Raw genomic sequence first — 20208 nt, forward strand, 5'->3', positions numbered from 1 at the left:
AGAGGAATATTTAGATATGTGTTCCGGACTATTACAGCTATTACAGCACTCACATAACTACGGAACAAATCATCCCTCTCTTTCGTGTTAGTTGTGTAATTGATGAGATCGGTGATAGTTTCCGCACCCTGAGTCCCACTGATGGTCAATAGAAGTTTGATCGTGCCGGCTCCATCTTCAAGTTCCTTAACTATAGTGTGCGTCCTTTCTTTCTCTATTTCAGAAAGATCAATTGTTGCTCTGAAGAAAAGAGAAGATGCCAATTAATCATGAGATGGAATTCTGACTCATGAAAAAGGACGCCTATCATTGTCACTACAAAGAACCCATTATCCAGTCTTCATTTCCATTTTTTTCTGTCTCAACAAAATAGTAATCATTATATCACAAACTTAAATTAAACACAAAAATACATGACTACTTAACTGTCATGCAAATTCCAAAAGGCATATTATTTAGTGAATAGAACTTAAGACATTTTTTACAGATGAATTTACTGTAGGAAAACAATGCTTAAAAATGAAAAGGGTTTAAATAAACAGTATCAATTCTGACCAATCCTATTTCATATCAAACTTTACTTTATTATCAGTAAATATTTTGTCAGCTAGATTACAAAGTTTACGCCATTAATTTTTCTAAATTTATTACAGTAAATAACTTAATGAAGTCAAAGACTTAATAATATGAAATAATGGTCAAGATTTTTTTTAAAACAGTAAAGATGGTTAGCAGAGTAATGTACAAACCTGCCCATAAAATCATCAGATCGCAGGTCATGATCGTACACACTGATGTCCAAAGTCTTACTCTGGTCATCAAAGATTCGTAGACTGAACTGTTCTAACCACCTAGGATTTAGGGTTTTTAATTTGTGCTAAAAACAAAAGATAATCATATATAATTGACTCTGATGAGAATCAAAACTGATCTGAAAAAAAAAAATAATTTCCTTGCCAATAAAAAAAAAAAAGATTTAATTTTCTGCGGCAAATTTAGTACAGTCGAGCCACACTGATTTGGACACTTGTGTTCAGGAGCAAATTGTCCAGACCAATGAAGTGTTTCGATTACTGAGACAGATTTGAAATACAGCGTACATAAATTGTTCCCCACAAATTTTTTTATGGAAAAAGCCGCTGTATGTTACTAACATGTATAGGGAAGAATTTAGCAGGCTATTTTGAGCTTAGCTCTGAGGTGACATCATACCCAAACTTTCCATCAACAGAACATTAAAAAAAAGAAAAAATTAAATTGACTCTCTAACGACAATTGCAAATGATGAACCTAAAAGTACAGTGTCATTTGATTTAATTTGCTTACCAAGAAAGATAAAAATGTCAATGTAAAAAAGGACGTACTTTACTCTTGTATTTCTCCTGACCAAGCTTGAACTTGACGTAGGGGTCACTCAACCCGTTGTCATCCATAGCCATGAGATTGTGTCCCTCCACTAAAACAATATTCACGATTCCGCTCCAGATCTGCATCTTGAGTTTCCTGGCCTGAGATTCCAGAGTGCCGGGTGATTTTCGTAAAGTCGATCCTTTGAACTGATGGAATTGCTGTTAAAACATAATGTCAAGTAAAAAAATTAATTATCACTATTTACCGAGATTACAAAAATGATATAACTGTCAAGAGAAAACAGTGATTGTCTGGAAAATACAGAAAATAAACATAATATCATCAGCAGACATGTTCAATATACTCTTGACTCTTCAAAACCATACTGATTTTAAAAAAAAAAAATTTGCTACATTTTTATGTATTTTTTCCCGAAATGTCAAAACTCCCCATAAATATTCAAACTTTAGATTCAATTTATCCTTAAAAAGAATCATGCAGTTTACAAAAATTCTAAAGAAAGTCTGAATATTTCTTGCTACATCTCTCATACATATTGATCAATACAATAAAAACATTGACATACATATATATATATATATATATATATATATATATATATATATATATATATATATATATATATATATATATATACACATACATACAATGAGATCGACAATATTACTTTTCAAATTTGGAGACAAACAAATTTTTGATCCCCGAAAGAAGTTAAAATAGCTACTTGTATATTTAATAGTACATGTATATAAGAATCTTTTGATTTAAATTTGTTGGTCTCATGCTAAAGATGTATAAATCTCAGACAGCACTCACTAAATAAAGGCACAGTTACACGTTAATTTGTCATATTATAAGTGAAACAGAAGAATAAAGTATTACCATTTACTCATTGATTAATAGTCAGTATTTTACTACCAACGGCCATGACTACAGAATGTGTTTAGAAAATGGGGAAAACATGACAACCTGTGTATCTTTAACTACTGGTACATAAAAAATATAGTGAGTATGGGTCTGTTAGTGTTAAAACTACACTTTTGTTAAATATTAAATTTTCTCTCTTTAATGAACATTTTCATCATTTACTCACATCATTTGAAATCTCATTACTAAGTAGAAGCTGTAAATACAAAAGACAGCACATTTCTGTCACTTCATTTATAAACAGAACACTCATCTTTAACTTATACATGTATACTTTCTGCCAGACATTAGGGTCAAATGCAGGCGAGAAGGAACAGATTAGAATTGTGAAATTAAACGTTTTTAAAGCAGACTGAATAAGAAATTATTATAATGAAAAAAAAAATCCATTTTGACCTTACAATTAACATCATTCATCAAGGTCATTTCTAGGATTCCATTTGTCTAAGTACACTTTTCTAAAGTTTCTCGAGTTTGGTAAAGTTTGGGCCTGCAGGGAAAACTTGGAACTGTCCTAATGGGACTAATATACCCTCGAGGAATAAAACTGAGCTTCTATTTATGATAGCATTCCTAACAAGATTAAGTTTCTAAGTTGAGGCCTTGTTGTAGCAATCATGTCAGCTAGTCCTCCAGAAAAATGAACCTTTGTTTCAAACATGAATTCGTTATGTGCCATCATCACAAAAAGTTTTGACCTTCAGAATTTACACTCTTAGCCCTTTGACCTTCAACTTGACCTTCAGAATTTACACTCTTAGTCCTTTGACCTTCAACTTGACCTTCAGAATTTACACTCTTAGCCCTTTGACATTCATCTTGCCTAAAATAACATTGATACAGGGTCATAACACATCCAAAGGTCACAATCAATCTGTGTGCAAAGCACGAACTTCTGGTGTTCCTCCATTACACAGTTGTGGCCAGCTAGGACAAAAGGAGAGGTGAATACCTGGAGATTATTATATATCTATGTATACTGTCCCCTCAGAATTCATTTGTTGGGGATGTAAAAAGTGTACTTTGGAACATTAAGACATCTCTTATGAAAAATGCAAGCTGACCAAAGAGCTATCTGATCAGGTTTTATCAACCAGAGGTTCTACTATCTTGTCACTATGCATTTGAATTAAGTGATCTCTCTTTCTCATTTCATTTTTTGTGAATTTATGCAAAGGGACCTGATTCAAGAACTCAAATTTTAATTAAGAAACACTGAAATGTGACAAGATCTCTGTCCTAACTGCAATGGCATTTCAGGAAGTGACAATAAAAAGCAACTGAATGTTTTAATAAGTGTTAGGCAGGTCAAATTCCTGACAACTCTCAAACTATTCCCTTGGCATTGAAATCACATTTATTGTCTGTTTGTAGCTTAATGTTTATTGATCTAGATTTCTGGAAAATTTCAACATTTTTTTTTTCCTTTTTAATGACATGAAAAACATTTCAACCAAGCACAAGGTCACCATGAAAGAGGAAACTTCAAGTTTCATAAATCAACCATTTCCCTAAAAAAAAAAATTCTGAGAAAAGTTATTTTTTAACTGTATAAAATGGTACTATTTTTGTAAATATTCTTGAAAACAACAAAATTTTTAAGTTCTTGTGAATGATAATGTGGTACTCAGACAGGTTTGATTGCACCTGACTAGATGGCTCTGCTGGTAGAGCACCTAGTTTTAAAGGTTGCCAGGTTCAAATCTGGTCTGTCCCATTGCATTTTCTCCTTTTCAGTTACAATAAAATACTACCTTAAATTCAATCTATCTAAATTTTCCTAACACCCTGACAGGCATTACTAAATTTCTTTGCACGCACTGTTGCTCAGCCTGAGTTAGGAGTGATCTTTCAAAAAATAATGATTCAATGCTTAAGTATTTGTTAATTAATGAACAATAAGGCAGACTCCTCCATTTATGAACTAAATCACTGCCAACCAGTGCCCTTTGTATGTCTCAGACACATAGATCTATTTAGGAGCATTGAACTCAATTATGGCCATCTTTCTTTTACCAGAAGAAAAATGAATGAAGGCATCCAATCAATTGCTTAATGTACACACTGGACCTGGTACTTTCCACGGAAATCAATGAAAGTTGACCCCAAACTGGACCTCATGAGATTTTTTTTCATTGCAGAATACTGTGAAATCACTATTTTTTTTGTTGGGGTTTTATTTTGTTTTCATTGTTCCAAGGGCTTCACGAATTATTGCCCTCCAAGAAATGTTAAAATTGCTAACAATAGTATAATTTTTGTCTACAGTAAAACATGGTTACAGCGAACATGTAATAAATTATGCTTAACAGCAAAGTGTTTTTCACTTCCTGTGGTTTTAAAATGTAATATGAACTTATTAGATATAAAGAATTATATTAATATAACAAATAAAAATTGTTTGTCCCTCCACTTTTGCTGTAAGCATGTTTTACGGTACCATTACTTCTTCAACCATCAAATCAAATCCCCACAATCAAATAATTTCTCCTCAAACCATTAAATTTTGACCCCACAAAAATAAGTTATTTTACAGTAAATCCTCTCCATTCTTATACCTTTTTTTTTTTTACCTACCTCTTTCTCTTCACTGGACTTTGGTATTAGTGTACACTGCAGAAGTATATAGCCCATATATTCAACATCTTTCTTTTCTTTCAGCTCTAGCTTTAATTCTGTAGGACTGTAAAACAATTTAATGTAAAAGCTTCTAAACTAAGGAAAAAGGCAGAACACCTGGAGAGTCTATCAATTAGCTGTTTATATATTGACTTTTCCCTCCTTTTTTTAAGGAAAAAATAGGCTGGTGCAAGTACAATATGTTACATGTTTTAAATGAACATTTGATTATTTTTTGAAAATCTATTTATGGATAGACTGATATCAATATATATCTGTCAAACTTAGATAAGTCGTGTAAATGGTCTTATTGTTACCATGGTTACCCAGAGACTGTTAATTTCAGTCATAATCTGTTATCAAAAACATTTTTATTGCAAAACTCACTGAAAAGTTCTAAAAGATGACCAAATTATACCAAGAGAACAGTACGATCTGCCCCTCTATTGTTTTGATTATTTAAAGCTATAGAGTTCTTATTGTTTAATAAAATCAATCAAGATTGACAATTACTTTTTTCCTAGCTGTGAGATTCAATTTTTTTAATTATGGAATTATTGGAATCACCATTCACTTGGCCATAAAGAATAGAATTCACCATCTAAATTTTCATACAAACTCAAATATTACTCAAAGTTTGAAGGACAAGAATTTTTGTTGGTAGTCTCCTCCACAACTTGTGGTTGGTTCCGATTTTGTTTAGCATTGTTTTTATCTCACCAGCATCTCAAGCTCTCAGATAAAATATTCATCATCGTAATTCTTTCTAGTATTCCTGGAGGTATTTCCCTTAAAACTTATTTCCGGAACCATCGATAATGCTTGCAATTCATTTCTGACATTGAACATTCACAAAACATTCCCCTTCATCTCATATAAAACATTTCAGTTTTGAGAAGAGTTACCAGTTTATTATTCAGTTGCCCTGTGTTTATCAACCTTTTCTTGTGTTTAACCGTCCAATATGCTGTCAAAAATCCTGACACCCTTTTTCATTAGGCAGTCTAACTCACTCCCCAGACAGCTATAACATGCAAAATACTTTGCTTATACAGACATTAAATAATTCCTGGAATATGATGTTTATCATTAATACCTCTAGACGAGAAATATTATTTATATAGACATTTTGACAGACTGAAGTAGAGCTTGTAAGTCATATCTGCTTGATGGTCTCAATGCAGCTTTATTGGGGATCCTAATATTTGATCTCCAATACAATATTTATGGCTCAACTTTCAATTTTAAAAATCTACAATTTTGTTCATAAAATACAATTATTTTTCCCTGAAAAATAACACATTTTGAGAAATATCCTCCTCTCTTCTTAGGAAAAGTGTGAATGTATGTATGTGCAACTCTCTCATATACAGTAACTGAAGCCTGAGTAACACTCAAAATATTGATGTTTTCAACAAAATTAATTAGGCACTCTGGTTTTAAGAGTGAACTCAAATGTTTATTCATAATTAAGTAAAAGTAATGCAAGTGAGTTACTTTCAAAATAACTTGCTTCTATCATGTCCCTAACTGCTGCAATTCATTTGAAAACACTACTGTTTCCCCTTAAAGCAAACCTTCTATGATGTAACGAGATTAACCTTTGACATTAGCCAATCAGAGATGTGGATGGAGCTACACTACTCTTTCCCCCTAAAAGCAGACCTTATTTTCATGATACAAGATCCACTTTTGATATTAACCAATCAGAGAAGTGGGTAGAAATAATGCAGCCTTCACCTTGGTTAGCAGATAAAACTGTAAACATCCCCTGTCAAAAGTCTATCAGTGACATACTGGGAGGAGCCTTAATCCAACATGACTTTCAATTCGATGTAATAAAACAGTTATACTGCAATGTTTTAAGAGGTAGCAAGACTCTATTTCCCCCTTTTCAGACCTATTTCCTTTGACTTTGCCTCAGGAAATAGATCTGATCTGATCTAAAACAGAATCTTGCATCTATCTTGGTAGTATATTATTACTTTACCTATATAAAATTCTGGTCGTATTTTACCTTATTTGTCCTGTCTAAAAAGTACTTACGTATTTAATTCAAGCGAGGAGAGGTCTAATTCTGCAGATCCCATGCGATCGTCTGAAACTCCTCTATCATAGTCGTAACATTTCACACACACTGGTTTAAACACATCCTCAATGGGAATCGTAAACTTTTCATCCCATTTTGGATTCAAGTTCTTGAACACAGTTCTACTTTTATAATAATGTTTGCTACCTATTTTGAACTTTACGTAAGGATCACTGGTACCTAAAAAAAAAATATCAAGATATATAAAATCAACATCCGGAACAATTACAATAAAATAAATCTCGGTAAAAAAAATCATACTCAAACACCTGAATCTCTAATACTGTTTTATAAAATATGCTCAACTCTCCAGTTAGACTTATTAGACTTTTCTAACTTTGTTCTTATTGAGAAGTATCTTATACACTGATTACTATGTAATCAATTAATTCCAATACCATATAAGTGGAATTTTTAGCAAAATGCAAATTTAGCTGTTTTTCCTTAAAAATCAGTATTAATTTATAGCAGAAGTAATTTTAGCGATTTAATGATTCCTAGAAAGACAACAGTAACTTCCAATCAGAATGGATTGTTAGTGATATACAATTTTAGCGATCTCAGTACCCTTGCTAAAAATGCCAAAATTGAATCCTCGCTAAAATTTCTTCTTATACCTTATGTGTTAACCATATTTATCCAAAATAAGTAACTATGCATGAAAAAAATTACAAAGGCGGGTGGGGATTGATTCAAATAACATGTGTTTACATTTTAAAGAATACACTGATCATTTTGATTTTTCGACAAACTGAAAAAAAAACTGTGAAATGTATATTTATATTTTTAATTCATAGGATGAAGCCTTCTTTTCAGACTAAAAAACAACAGACAAATATGGTGTGTATGGAACAATAATTAACTGGGTAAAAAAATTCCACTTTACAATTCACTTTTCCTATCTGTAAAAAAAAAGTGAGTCTATTTTCTCCTCTGACAGAAATTCTCATAATGCAGAATATAATGAAGAAATCCTTTCTCTTGAAAAGACTCTTAATTACTGTGCATAGTTTTGAATTCACACATGGTGTTGTATTTATGCAATTCGATCTTTGCAACTGTTAATGACCTTTATTACAAATGCAAATTCAACTCAAGAATGAGACACAAAGCAAAAAACATAGCTTTGTAAAGCATATAGTGTTCAGATTATAGGGTCTGATGACAAGTTCCTTGAATATCGATTTTTTTTCTGAATCTCTGTGTAATATACCAAAATATTTATTATCATTGTCATCTTTTTATTCTAAACTGTTTTCAAGATGTCTTTAATATAAACACCAAAAATTCTGATATCTGACAGCAATTCAAGTGGTTTCCTATAAGATTATATAGGAAGTGCCATCCTCTGGTATCTTGCATAAATATCTGGTAGTACCTCAATTTTTTTGTGAGGAAACTTGTTAAAGTAGCAATACTTTAATCAAAGATTCTTGGGAGAAATTATACATTACTGAGGAACATATCATATGACCTTTAAAGTTGACCCCAGGCAATTATACATGCTACGAATACTGCTGAATCCGTTTCCGATTTCAAGACCTCAAGCCTCTTTAAGCACTTGTGATCATTTAATTTTTGGTGATGGATTCTAAGCATTTATTAAGGGAGTCTATTTAATTCAATACAATAATAATTAAAAGGATATCACTTTGATAATAACAAGTACCAGTATCATAAACATTCCTTTCAATACTTACTGTAAATTTTGTTACACAGAAAAAAAACTTGTAATGATCTGTTTTGACTTTGAATTTCCAACAGAATCTCATACCTTTAATAGTGTTACAGCCTTTTCTCAAACAATTCCGAAAACTTAGCTTTAATTATTTTATCCTTTTTTAAACATATAAAGCAGGACTTTAGAGATTAAAAGAGTGATTGCTCTTATGAAACGCCTGTATGCATATAAAATAACATCCAACCACGAATGTCTTTAACATTTACTTTTAAGTCCCTTTTGACTGTTATAATTAGAAAAATTGTAGAAAAAAAAAACATATGTTAGATTAAACCAATTTTAAGGATGTTTATCAGGTTTTGTTCAAAATCGGTAAGCTAAAACACGTACCACTACTGTCTCTCACAACGAGATCTTTTCCTTCCTTGAGCCACACGTCCAAGTGGAAGAATGAATGCTGCATTAACTCATGTCTCCGTTGTCTGACGTTTGTGTCCTACAAAGATACAATGTAGAAATTTCCAATTTACTCTCAGAATGCAAATTTTAGTTGTTGATGTTGTTGAATTTATTATCATTAAAGTGAAAAGGTGTTTAAAGACAATAAAAGAAGAAGTCTATGTATTGCAGGACAATTAATGCTTGTACAGTGAAAAATACCGATGCATCATCCATGAATCACTGATCAATATAAGGCATAGAAGTATGACGAAATAATCTCCAAAATCTTAAACCTAGGATGCAAAGGATATTACACAGCCTCCCCAAACTTCATTGAGGTGAGCTAAAAATACTAATCAGCATTTCAATTTTATTCCTGCAGATATTTACCCATCGGAAAAAAATTAAATATAGAATTTAAACAATGCTTAGATGAGTACTTTTCAAGTTATTATTTAAACAAAAAACAATTACATCTCAAAATTTCAGCACTCCCTTTAACATTTTATTTCCTCTTTCTTCATTCCAATTTCGTAGTAATAGTATGAAACTTAGGAAGTACACTGTACTTTGGAAATGTTTAAAAATCACTTAGTGTCCACTTAGTGGAAGGATGAGGGCAATAAAAGGTACGTAAATATGAAATGGTACCTAGAGTGTTTTATTGAGATACAGTCAAACCTCATTATCTCAAGCTCGATGGGACCGAGAAAAAACTTTGAGATATCCAAGGGTTCAAGATATCGAGGGTAAAATACTTAAGAAATACATGGTAAGGACTTCTCAGTCACTTTGATATATCCATGTTATTCGAGATATCTGTGTTCAAGATACCGAAGTTCAACTGTAGTTATATGTATAGTCATTTTTGTCCAAGAATAGAAATCTAATAAGGTACCAAAAATAATATCTATCTATCCATCCATCCTGTTCACTGATTTATATGTGTGTGAACTGTTGTTGGTATATAATCTAATATGTATAACAAATATGAACTCTGATGTAAATTCACTCTTGTTCATATTTTCAGCCAAAAAAAAATTCAATTGAAAGAGGGGTGGGGGGTCTATATATTGGTCAAATTCCACATTGAATTCTTACAGTCTCTTTATAATAAAAAAAAAAACCCAGCCTCTTGTCATCCTTGTTCTTTTGCATATTCCTAAATTTATTTCAATTTGATATATTTTAAATGTAATGAAAAAACATTGGTATTAATTTTTGCAAGTTAAATCCTCTGATCTTGAGTCACTAAGAGACAAATCTGGTACAGGACCAGCAACTTTATATGGTTACTGGTCCTGTGGACCGATGAGCTAAGAGGCTTAGCTATGGACACTGGATAGTCCAAATAGGACATTTCTTGTTTCATTTCTTTAAGGTTCATAAACCCTCTCCTCATTCATATAAAATGTTTTTTTAAATCTTGTGACTTTCCAAAAGAAATGTATTCGTTAAGTAAAATACAAATAATTATAGCATAGCTTGCGGGGCAAAATTGAACAAAAAAGACACTTCAACCTGACAAATTTATAAAGACATAATAGATATTTATGTCATTAAGAGTTATCTCTCTTATCAGAGTATCGATGAACCTTAACAAAACACCTGTAGATTTTATGAAGATATATCACTGCTCTTTGGAAATTACAAATATAATCTTACTGTGCACCAAATTTTTTTTCTTCACAAAATATACTGAAAATAAAACAAGTTGATTGAATTTTTTTCATCATGGTACCTGTTGAATACTTTCATTCATGTATTCAAACATGAGGAGTTTAGAATCCTGTGATAGAACTGGGATGACCTCGTCCATGGTTTGCCCACCACTGGTGGAATCGTCGTCAGTTTTTAATGATGTTTCAGATGATACACGCTTTGCTCCTAAAGTCATCCCAAGCCTAGGTGATCTCTGATGAGAAGAAGACCTACGCCTCCTTTCTCCTCCCTCAGAATTTTCCATTTCAAAAGCAGTTAAATTTTGATTGGAAGATTTCTTTTCCAAAAATATACTAGCCTCCGAGGCTGAGCGAGCTCCATTTTGAACATCATTACCTCCCTCTATTGATAATTTATGCAAACTTTCCATTGACCTTGACAAATTTTCTTCCAGGTCTTCACCACTGGAAGTTTTCCTATGGGACTGCAGAAGTTTGTGTCCAAGTTTTGTGAATATGGATCCCTTCCTTTTCCGAGGAGATTCACTTCCCAAAGCTTCGGAGCTCTTTGTCTTTTTCTTCTGTTTCGTTTTTGGGGACTGCTTTGGTGAACCACAACAATCTCCGCTTCTCTCCATAGAGTCTTGTAAATTTTCTTCTGTTCCGTCTGCTTCCATCTTTAAACAATATTTACTTCCACTTGGCCCAAATTTGACAATTTATAATCACACACAAAATTGTCCATAGATAAAAAATATCTCAACTTATCCAGTCAATTTTTATTTTCTGGCTCACATTAGTAGCCTAGACTAAGTACTTGGCTCTGTCAAAAGCTACTGATGTAAAAAACACAACTTTATAAAACAATGTATTACAACGATGAATTTTGTATGAGTCTCCAATGATTATCACATTAGCAACCTAAGCTTATTGATTGAAATTCCCTTTTGTATTACTGATATGACAATTATCCACTGCTTTTTATTTTTGCAGGGAAAAAAAAAGTTACATCCGTCAAATTACAATTATCAGGAATTGAAATCAATAGGAAAACCTGTATCCAAGCACTTTATGATGGGAAGACATCATCCACTTCACATTTTTAAAACCAAACTATGTGCACGTAATATCCGACTATCTTAAATCTGACAAAGTCTCTCACATACTTATCCTAACACAACTCAATCCCACTATTTGAAGAGGGGTGTATAACAATAACTTTCCAATAACAATAACAATTCATGATTGCATCCAATCCAAATGAATAATTAATAAATATTGAACCAATTTCAGCACATAATGAAAAGTTTTCAAAAAGCGCATCCTAAACGAACAGTCCGACATGAGAAGGGTCTGGGGTATAATTTTCTGGAGTTTCCAAAACTGTCTCACCCCAGGTTACATTATTTGATGCTGCTTCCATCACATTACGATCATTCAGAAAAGCTGTCTGCAAATTTCGAGCTTTTGGCAGACGGCAATTCTAGGCCTTTTATATTCCAGTCAATCAAGCTACTCGTCTGGACCTGAACTTATTTGGCTCTGCTAAGTGGAAGCCTTTATGAACGCTCTCTCGACATGGGCCTTTTATTGTTTTGCATATCTATGTTTAGATAGAGACTGGGCAATTGGATTTCTCCTCCCACAATCAAGCGGCCATTCAGTGGTTACACTGTTACAACTGGAGCCTTAACTGATGGCAATGTCCAGTCACTTGTTAGTAATGATGAATTAAAAATCATTACACAAATATCATCATCATTTCCTGTGAAACAATGACACTATACCTATGTAACTGTATCTGGACAGTCCAGAAAATCTATCATGCAACATTTATCCCTTTAGTCATACATAATCTTAATTATATTCTCCATCAGAAATGACAGGAAAAACTTGTATTTTTCCCTTCCTCTTCACTTCCACTGCACACTAGTGAAGCTGAACTGATTACCTCTGGAGAAAATGAAAGTTTTAGTGCATTGATTACCCAGTGATCAATGTTTATTTAATGGAATCCGAGTAAGTGAGAAATTTAGCTGCAGTGATTTATGAGTCAATGGCTGAGTTAGTGCAACAATATTGATGAAAACCTGCAGACTAGTTTTACATCTGCTTTTTAAACAATGTAACATAGATACAATGTACAAAAATCTGTCCTGTCCAGAAAATTAACCAGTACACTATATAAAGTATGTAAATAATATACATAAATAGTTATCTGTTCATATATTTCTTAGTACAGTAACACATGCAGTCATCTATCTATGTTTAAATTATGGAAATGTTATGCTTTTACCTGTGTGTGTTAAATGCATTGCTTCAAGCCACACTATGTCAGTGTTATAAACCATCAATCATTCTTTCACTGCTGTATGAATAATTAAATTAAAACAGACCTTATTTCAAGACACATTAAATTTTTTTTTTTAAAGAAATTAAAAAATCACCTGGAGCAGAGAATCTACACTGGACTCTGACATGGAGTCAAACAGAGATCCGCACCGTGATCTGGTTTCCACATCCGACACATCGGAAGCATCCGAATCATCATGAGGAACGCACAGAAAATTACTGGAGCAGACACCATTGTGATGATGGTGGGGGTGGTGGGCACCACCAAGAAAATTCCCTTTATCAGAGTCCACGTCCGTACCTGCAGGGGTCACCTGGATGTCAACTTGGGACACAGAATCATGTTCAGTTATCTTGTCCGTCCAATGACTACTACCATTCTCTCTCCATAGCTCCATATCGGAGTTGGATTCATTGTCAGACCATTCTGTTCTACACTGTCCTGGCAAACTTAACAGAGATCCACTTAAATTTTCTCTCCTGCCATTCTGGGCCAGATTAGATTTGTCTATTCTATTCAGGTTTTCTGCAGACTTTGTGAACCGTTTCATTTTCTTTTTGCCGTGAAATGCCCCTTTCATGTGGGAGCTCACTTTCTGGTACCACTTGTCCTTACGTCGGCCATGCCTCATCATAATAGCTGCTGCTGAAGACAAGACGCCGTCTTCATCTGAAGATGACATCTTCGTTGAAGAAAAGTGTGAAGTAAGTCTAGTCTCTAAGTTCTCATTAAGTCCATTCATAAATTAATGAATCACTTATAAATCACTGAACCAAAACACTGATATACGGTATCCAGCTAAACAACGCTATATCTTCAATAAAATGTACATTAAAGGTCAACTTTATAAGGCAATCACTCAAAAACTGCACAATTTAAGATAAACTCCATTACTTGATAAACTTCTCCTAAGGAGTTGATGCTATCAGTCTGATCATTAGAGTCGTGTGACCTATGGCTCTTAACATTACAACACAACCTCTCACTGAAGCGTGAAATTCCCCAGCACTTAAAATCAAGTGAAATAGTGTCCTCTATTGCAGTGCTTGTAAGATCCATTTCCTCTGGCCTTGCGTCATTTCTTGTACAATTTGGGGGCCAAGAATCCTAGTGTATACCTCACAAGTTGTTACACGATTTAGTATGCAGCTTATTTTACTTCAGTAATTTTCTGTAAGAGCAAGGTCTATTAACACCGGTTTTCTTGGTGTATATGCCTGTAAATTTTTCCTCCTAATTACAAATACTTTCTCACTGTTACAAAAAATGCATGTGATTATTTGCTTTCCATATTGGATTCATTATAGAGACTTCATCCACAGCCAAATACAAATTCATTTCCTGCCAAGAGACATTAAAAGATTTTCTGTATTTCCTACAAATCAATGAAATAATCGGACTGACATCAAGGGATTTAGGCTTCTTGAGATAGAAGAACACCATAACTGTAGAAATTCACTTCAATGTTGTGACTTATCAAATTAATATAAGGGTTTATGAATGTTACTCAGGGGAATTATTTCCCTATAGTGACAATGCATAAATATAGTATATCCGATTTCCCAAGTGGTGAAAAATGATACGTCTTTATTGTATGAATATATAGATGAGGTTAACCATCCCTTATTTCAATATCATAAATATAATAAATAAATCTTTTAAATATGAAATCAAATATGTCAGCAATTTTGTGGATATTAATTCTAAGAATTGAGTGAGAAAATTATCTATTTTATAACTTTGACTTTTGCATGAGCAAATAAATTTCTTTTATCCAGGATTTTCCTTTCTTAAATATCCGATTATAAACTATGGTGAAGCCTCATAAATCTAAACACCAATAATTATTCGGACACTTCACCTTCCAGACAAAACTTGTAGGGAACACCTCATGTTTTTAGATACAAATTATTTTTCATTACTCCGGACATTTCATTTAATCCGGACAATTTGCTAGGAAAGACAAGTGTTCGGATTGACCTGGCTTGACTGTATACATGAACTCAATCATACAATTGTTAGTCAAGAGACTGATCGAACGCTGATAACTGGTATAGAGTTTAATTTACAAGATAACATGACAGACATGTAATTGCTTCTGAAGTGATATATGAATCTCTTTGGTAATGTGTGAAAAAAAAAACAATTTATGTGAAAAAAACCTCACATCAATAGCAATACTTTTAGTGGCACAAGATCCTGGATCAATACATCTGAATAAGTAAGTTTTCCCACAGCATGAGTTCTGTGAACAGTATGCGAAAAAAAAAAAAAGCCCCCCAAAACCTTGGAAATTTAAGCTCCAGACCAAAAAGATATGCCAAACATGTCAATGTCTGTAGCAGCACATCAATATATAGCCTCATCTTTGAGGTATATTTTTTTTATTTTCATTTACAAAAAAAAGTTTATACCTTGAAGAAAAAAATCTTTATAAAATAAAAAAAAGCTTTATACTTGTTCAGATAAAATTTTAAATATTGCCAACCAATTCCAGTCCACAAGGCCTTACAATTAATTTGCTGCATGCGTGTCCACATCTCTTGCAATTATTATATTACTGAATGATTAATTTTTGTAATTCATAGTGCTATAACTAGCAAGAAGTATCATGTGTGCATACAAATACAGGAGGCCTATTATATCAAAATATGACCATCTTAGCCATATACCTGGTACATGTATACCAAAAATTTTCAGTAGACCAGCACTTCTTGCTCATTATCATATGTCTCCTATATGTTCAGTAAGATTTTCAAAGATTATTAACTGTTAAACCCAAACCTCAGTTTTAGTTGATGAATAACTGCTCAATATATTACAGGGTTGTCCTTAATAAAAATGTGATAAATTTATAAGCCCTGCTCTTAATTAACTGATCAAACCCTGGACTCGTGGGACATCAATTTCTTAATTTTAGTATCATTGCTTTTATCTTAATCTTCAGCAGCAGAGAAATTGATTTTCAAAGATATGCATTTTTAATAAATGTCTATAATTTAGATCTGACCTTGGGATCTTAATCTGGACCTATAGAATGTGTAATTCACAATTGCAGTTGAGGTACATGTATAATTGCTCATCATTAAAACAGTTTTGCATTGATTCATGTAAAGGAGTGAAGAAGAGGATTTTAAAAGATTAAGAAGGAACATAAGGGGAATTTCAATGTAAGACAATCATAAGCCTCATACCCCTTGACACAATTTACCTAATAAACAAACATCAGTTATGATCTTTAAAGATCTAGCTACTTAGCTACCTTTTTATCAAAATGACCAAAGAAACACATTAACCCTGGGGCCACATGCCTGAACCCAGGGGACATGAATTTCACAATTTGTAATCATGCATCAGATTTCCTGGAAGATGTGTTAAGAGTTTTTAAGGACTATGAATTTTGATGTTTTTTTGGTCCCATCCACAAACCTCCTTTGGTACATACAGTATATGCATACATTAGATAGGGATAATAAAATTCACAACTTTTTGTTCTCCTTTGTCCATAGATGCTATAATGAACCAGAATTGCTTGAAACTGTTTCAACAATTTTAGAGTACTCTGAACCTACAAATGTTTAAAAGTTCTTTAAAGACTGTTCAATTTTATTGACTTATATTGCAATGCCTAAAATATCCATTAGACACACGACTACATGTCTGATGAAAGTAACACATTTTTTTCCCCTTACTTCAACACATTTTACTTTTCGTATCAAGGACTGTGCTGATACTTCAATTTTCAGTTTAATTAATGCACTAAATCTACCACTTTTCTATAAAATACAAGAGCACTGCAGCTCCACTAGCCCTGCTCAATTCCAGTAAGTGTACACTCGGAGTCGTCCAATTGTAGGTAATCAAAAACCTGATGTCTCTACTTTATATCAATTTATTAACATTGGATATCTGATGAGAATTGATGATTTGACAGAGCTTAAAATGAACCTAGCTCTTAGCTATACTTCATCTCTAAGGAGGAAAATCTGTGTTTTTTAAAAAAAAAAAAAAACAGGAAAGAGGAAAATGCTATAAGTTTCTCTCTTTTTTCTGATCATAAACACATACAGTACTAGTGTGAGTAAATCTATGCATCCTGGTTTTATCAAACATTCTTCAATTAACATCAAGCAATACACATGACAGACACAGAATTCATACAGATGATCAGAATTCCTCTGGTTAACATCTAATGTCAGAATCTAATGTTTAATGTATAATGGATTCCTCTTCAAAGTGATGATCATCTAATGTTCTAGTCTTTATCAAAGCTAACCTTTCACTTCCCAATGGCTTCTGTGCTTTTAAGTGTACATTTGCGAAGATTGCTGTTGATTAGGCAAACCTTGATCAGAACGTTATCGACAACATTTGTAATTGTCACTTCAACATTTGTAATTGTCACTTCTTTTTTCAGAACATCCAGACTTCCACTTTTCCTCATTAAACCAGTTCATTATGAATTTAGTTTTCAATTAAAATTAAATTCATTGTGATTATAAATACAAATTATAGTGACATTTTTTTCATAATTGTAAAAATATCTTAATGGTCAACGTTAACTACATCCATACAGCCCAAATCACTTGTTCCATCTCTTCCATGTAACCAGAGCATGAAAATTCTAAGTACAATTTATATCAATTTATACATCCTTCTTCTTTATTCAGTTGATAAATTCCAACATCATTTAATCTAAAGTTTATTCCAAAGACAATCAAGATATAAAGTGATCATGACATGGATCCACCCCTCTCCCACACAATTCTATAAATAACACACATATTATCTAACCACTGGTCAAGCAGTGCCCTGAAGTTGGCAGCCCTACCTGATGACATGTGCCTTGATAAACAGGAATTTCCTCCCAAACACTTCTGTCACTCTCTGAAGAGCCCCTTCTCTCTTTCTCTAACACCCTCAGCCTCTTTGTTACAGAATGGAGGGGTCCCACCAGCAGACTCTCGATCAAGTCCTCAGAAGTAGTCATGTCTGATTTTTCACAATTTAACTTCGGTCCATTTACCAGAGCCACAGCATTGATCAAGAATAATTTCTGGGAGCAGGTTTAGTCACTCTTTGATGCTGAGTTATATTTAGAAACAATTTTCAAAACCATTTACTCCCGTCACTTCTATCACAATGTTCCAGCCTACTGGTTGCTTTTTTCTTGCCTTGTGTCTAAAGCCTTATCTTATATCTCCTGTACAAAAAATCAGCCAGGTGTGAAAAAACACCACATTTTATATACCAGCAGAAAATCAAGATCAATAAAACCAAGAGAGGATACCAATTTGATGAAATCTGATCTGTAAATCTCTTCCATTATGGAACCAAAGTGGCTAGCAAGGAACAGGGAGAGATTGGTTAATAAGGCTGTACATAAAGTACATCATCATAAAGAGTAAATCATTCCATTAACTTTCAGTTTGACCTTTGCAGGTTATTGTCCATAAGAACAGTATACAGCATCATGGAATCTTCTGTGGTTATTTAAGATTTTCATTAACAGTCTATGATTAAGTAACTTGATAGTACTGGTAACACAAAATCATCCTGTTGAGAAAGGCACTTTTTTGGACAAAGTTATTTTTTTTATATATGTCAAAAGAACATGAATGATTATGAATATGAACCTGTTTACGTACAGTCCCAAAGTGTTAACTTTTACAAGGAGAAAGTGTTAGTACATTATAGTACATGTATAGTAATCTGAGTATCTGCAGTAATCTGGTATAAAAACAGACTTCTCTTGTCCATAAAGATCACACTAGGCACTGACAATTCAATGTTTATGATATCATATTTATAAACTTAATAATTAGCAAAACAAGGTGAAAATCATTACAGAATTTTTTTCTTGCACTCACATTTTAGACAACATAATTGTAGGTAGAAAAAAAGAAAAGAATTTATTTCCCTGTTTTTAAAAAATGATTAAAGACTCCCTATCTTATAAATTCTTTACTTGACTACTAATCGCACTGCTTGTTACCTTTTTATTTAAATCGTGGCTGATGCCAATAACAAATATTTGATAAAAATGTCTATTGAGTTTTGAAGTTGCTTGCAATAATTTAGACACCAAGAAATGTGTGGAATGTTTTTACTTAGATGGGAAGAAAATTCATTCACACTGATAAATTATCTCTGCTGACTGCTGGCTTTAGTTTAGATGAAAATAAGCTAGATTATGGTTTTAGATTGTGATACTAATTTAAAATTAAAAAAAATATACCGCTTACTATTACATTTTGATAAAACAACATGCATGGGTCTAGCATGGGTGGGTGTGTGGTTCAGGGGGTCTGCCCTCCTCCCCCCCCCCTTTTCAAATTTGTACAGAAAAGATAAGAAAAGGTACCTTTTATAAATAAAGTGTAACACAAGTAATTATTAATTGACAATGTTTACTTAATTTTTTTTCCAATTATAGGACATAATTTACAAAATGTAGATCAAAGAAAGATTAGAGAGAGAGAGGGGGGAAAAATCAACCACACAAACCTATTAGGTAAAATTTCACAAAGAATCAATAAAAAATAATAAAAACTCATACAACTATAATCATTATGTTTCATTAGCATGAATAGCAAAATTGTTATGAAGAAAAACTGATACTTTTTTTTCAATTTTCTTTTCATAATAGTCATATCCTTCCATTAATGGAATATAATTTTGTGGTAATGAAACAATAAAGGAGAAAATGGAATGTAAAATGAATTCAGTGGTAGAACTTGGACATCTCTCACATAAATGATCATTTGAACGGATCAATATAAATGACAATTATCTATACATACATGTTGGGTCATTTTTATAATTTAAAAGAAGTGTCCAATAACAGACTTAAAGAAAAGGTGAAGAATGTCAATGTTCTCTCTTCAAAAATGTAAAACTACACGTAAATGAGTCTCCAGAAAAATTTATGTCTACATGTCTTGCAAAATGTAAATTTTGGGAAACACAAAAATGAATATATCATGACACATGATTACCGGTAACAAATATCAATTAGATAATGTGACTTCTGACCAAACAGACAGACAGCAAGACCCCTGATATC

At 32.8% G+C, this 20208-nt stretch overlaps 1 protein-coding gene across 3 annotated transcripts in view; it reads right to left on the reverse strand.

The window, feature by feature from the left end:
• Positions 1-20208, reverse strand: part of LOC133175569 (multiple C2 and transmembrane domain-containing protein 1-like) — a 47672-nt gene that overhangs the window by 13005 nt on the left and 14459 nt on the right. Inside the window, exons 1-7 of one of the 3 annotated variants that reach the window (XM_061310702.1) lie at positions 17974-18147; positions 9078-9183; positions 6964-7186; positions 4876-4981; positions 1365-1568; positions 750-877; positions 54-240 (exon numbers count right to left, since the gene is read on the reverse strand). In XM_061310702.1, the coding sequence (XP_061166686.1) occupies positions 54-240; positions 750-877; positions 1365-1568; positions 4876-4981; positions 6964-7186; positions 9078-9183; positions 17974-18132 (1113 nt within the window). In that variant the 5' untranslated portion in view covers positions 18133-18147. Of the gene's footprint in view, positions 1-53; positions 241-749; positions 878-1364; positions 1569-4875; positions 4982-6963; positions 7187-9077; positions 9184-13236; positions 13867-17973; positions 18148-20208 lie in introns of those variants that run through there. The other 2 variants (XM_061310688.1, XM_061310695.1) reach the window with 2 other exon arrangements.

Source organism: Saccostrea echinata, unplaced genomic scaffold (assembly GCF_033153115.1).
Source record: "Saccostrea echinata isolate AGI-Se365-2 ecotype Australia unplaced genomic scaffold, CSIRO_AGI_Sech_v1 ptg000002l, whole genome shotgun sequence".
Taxonomy (NCBI): domain Eukaryota; kingdom Metazoa; phylum Mollusca; class Bivalvia; order Ostreida; family Ostreidae; genus Saccostrea; species Saccostrea echinata.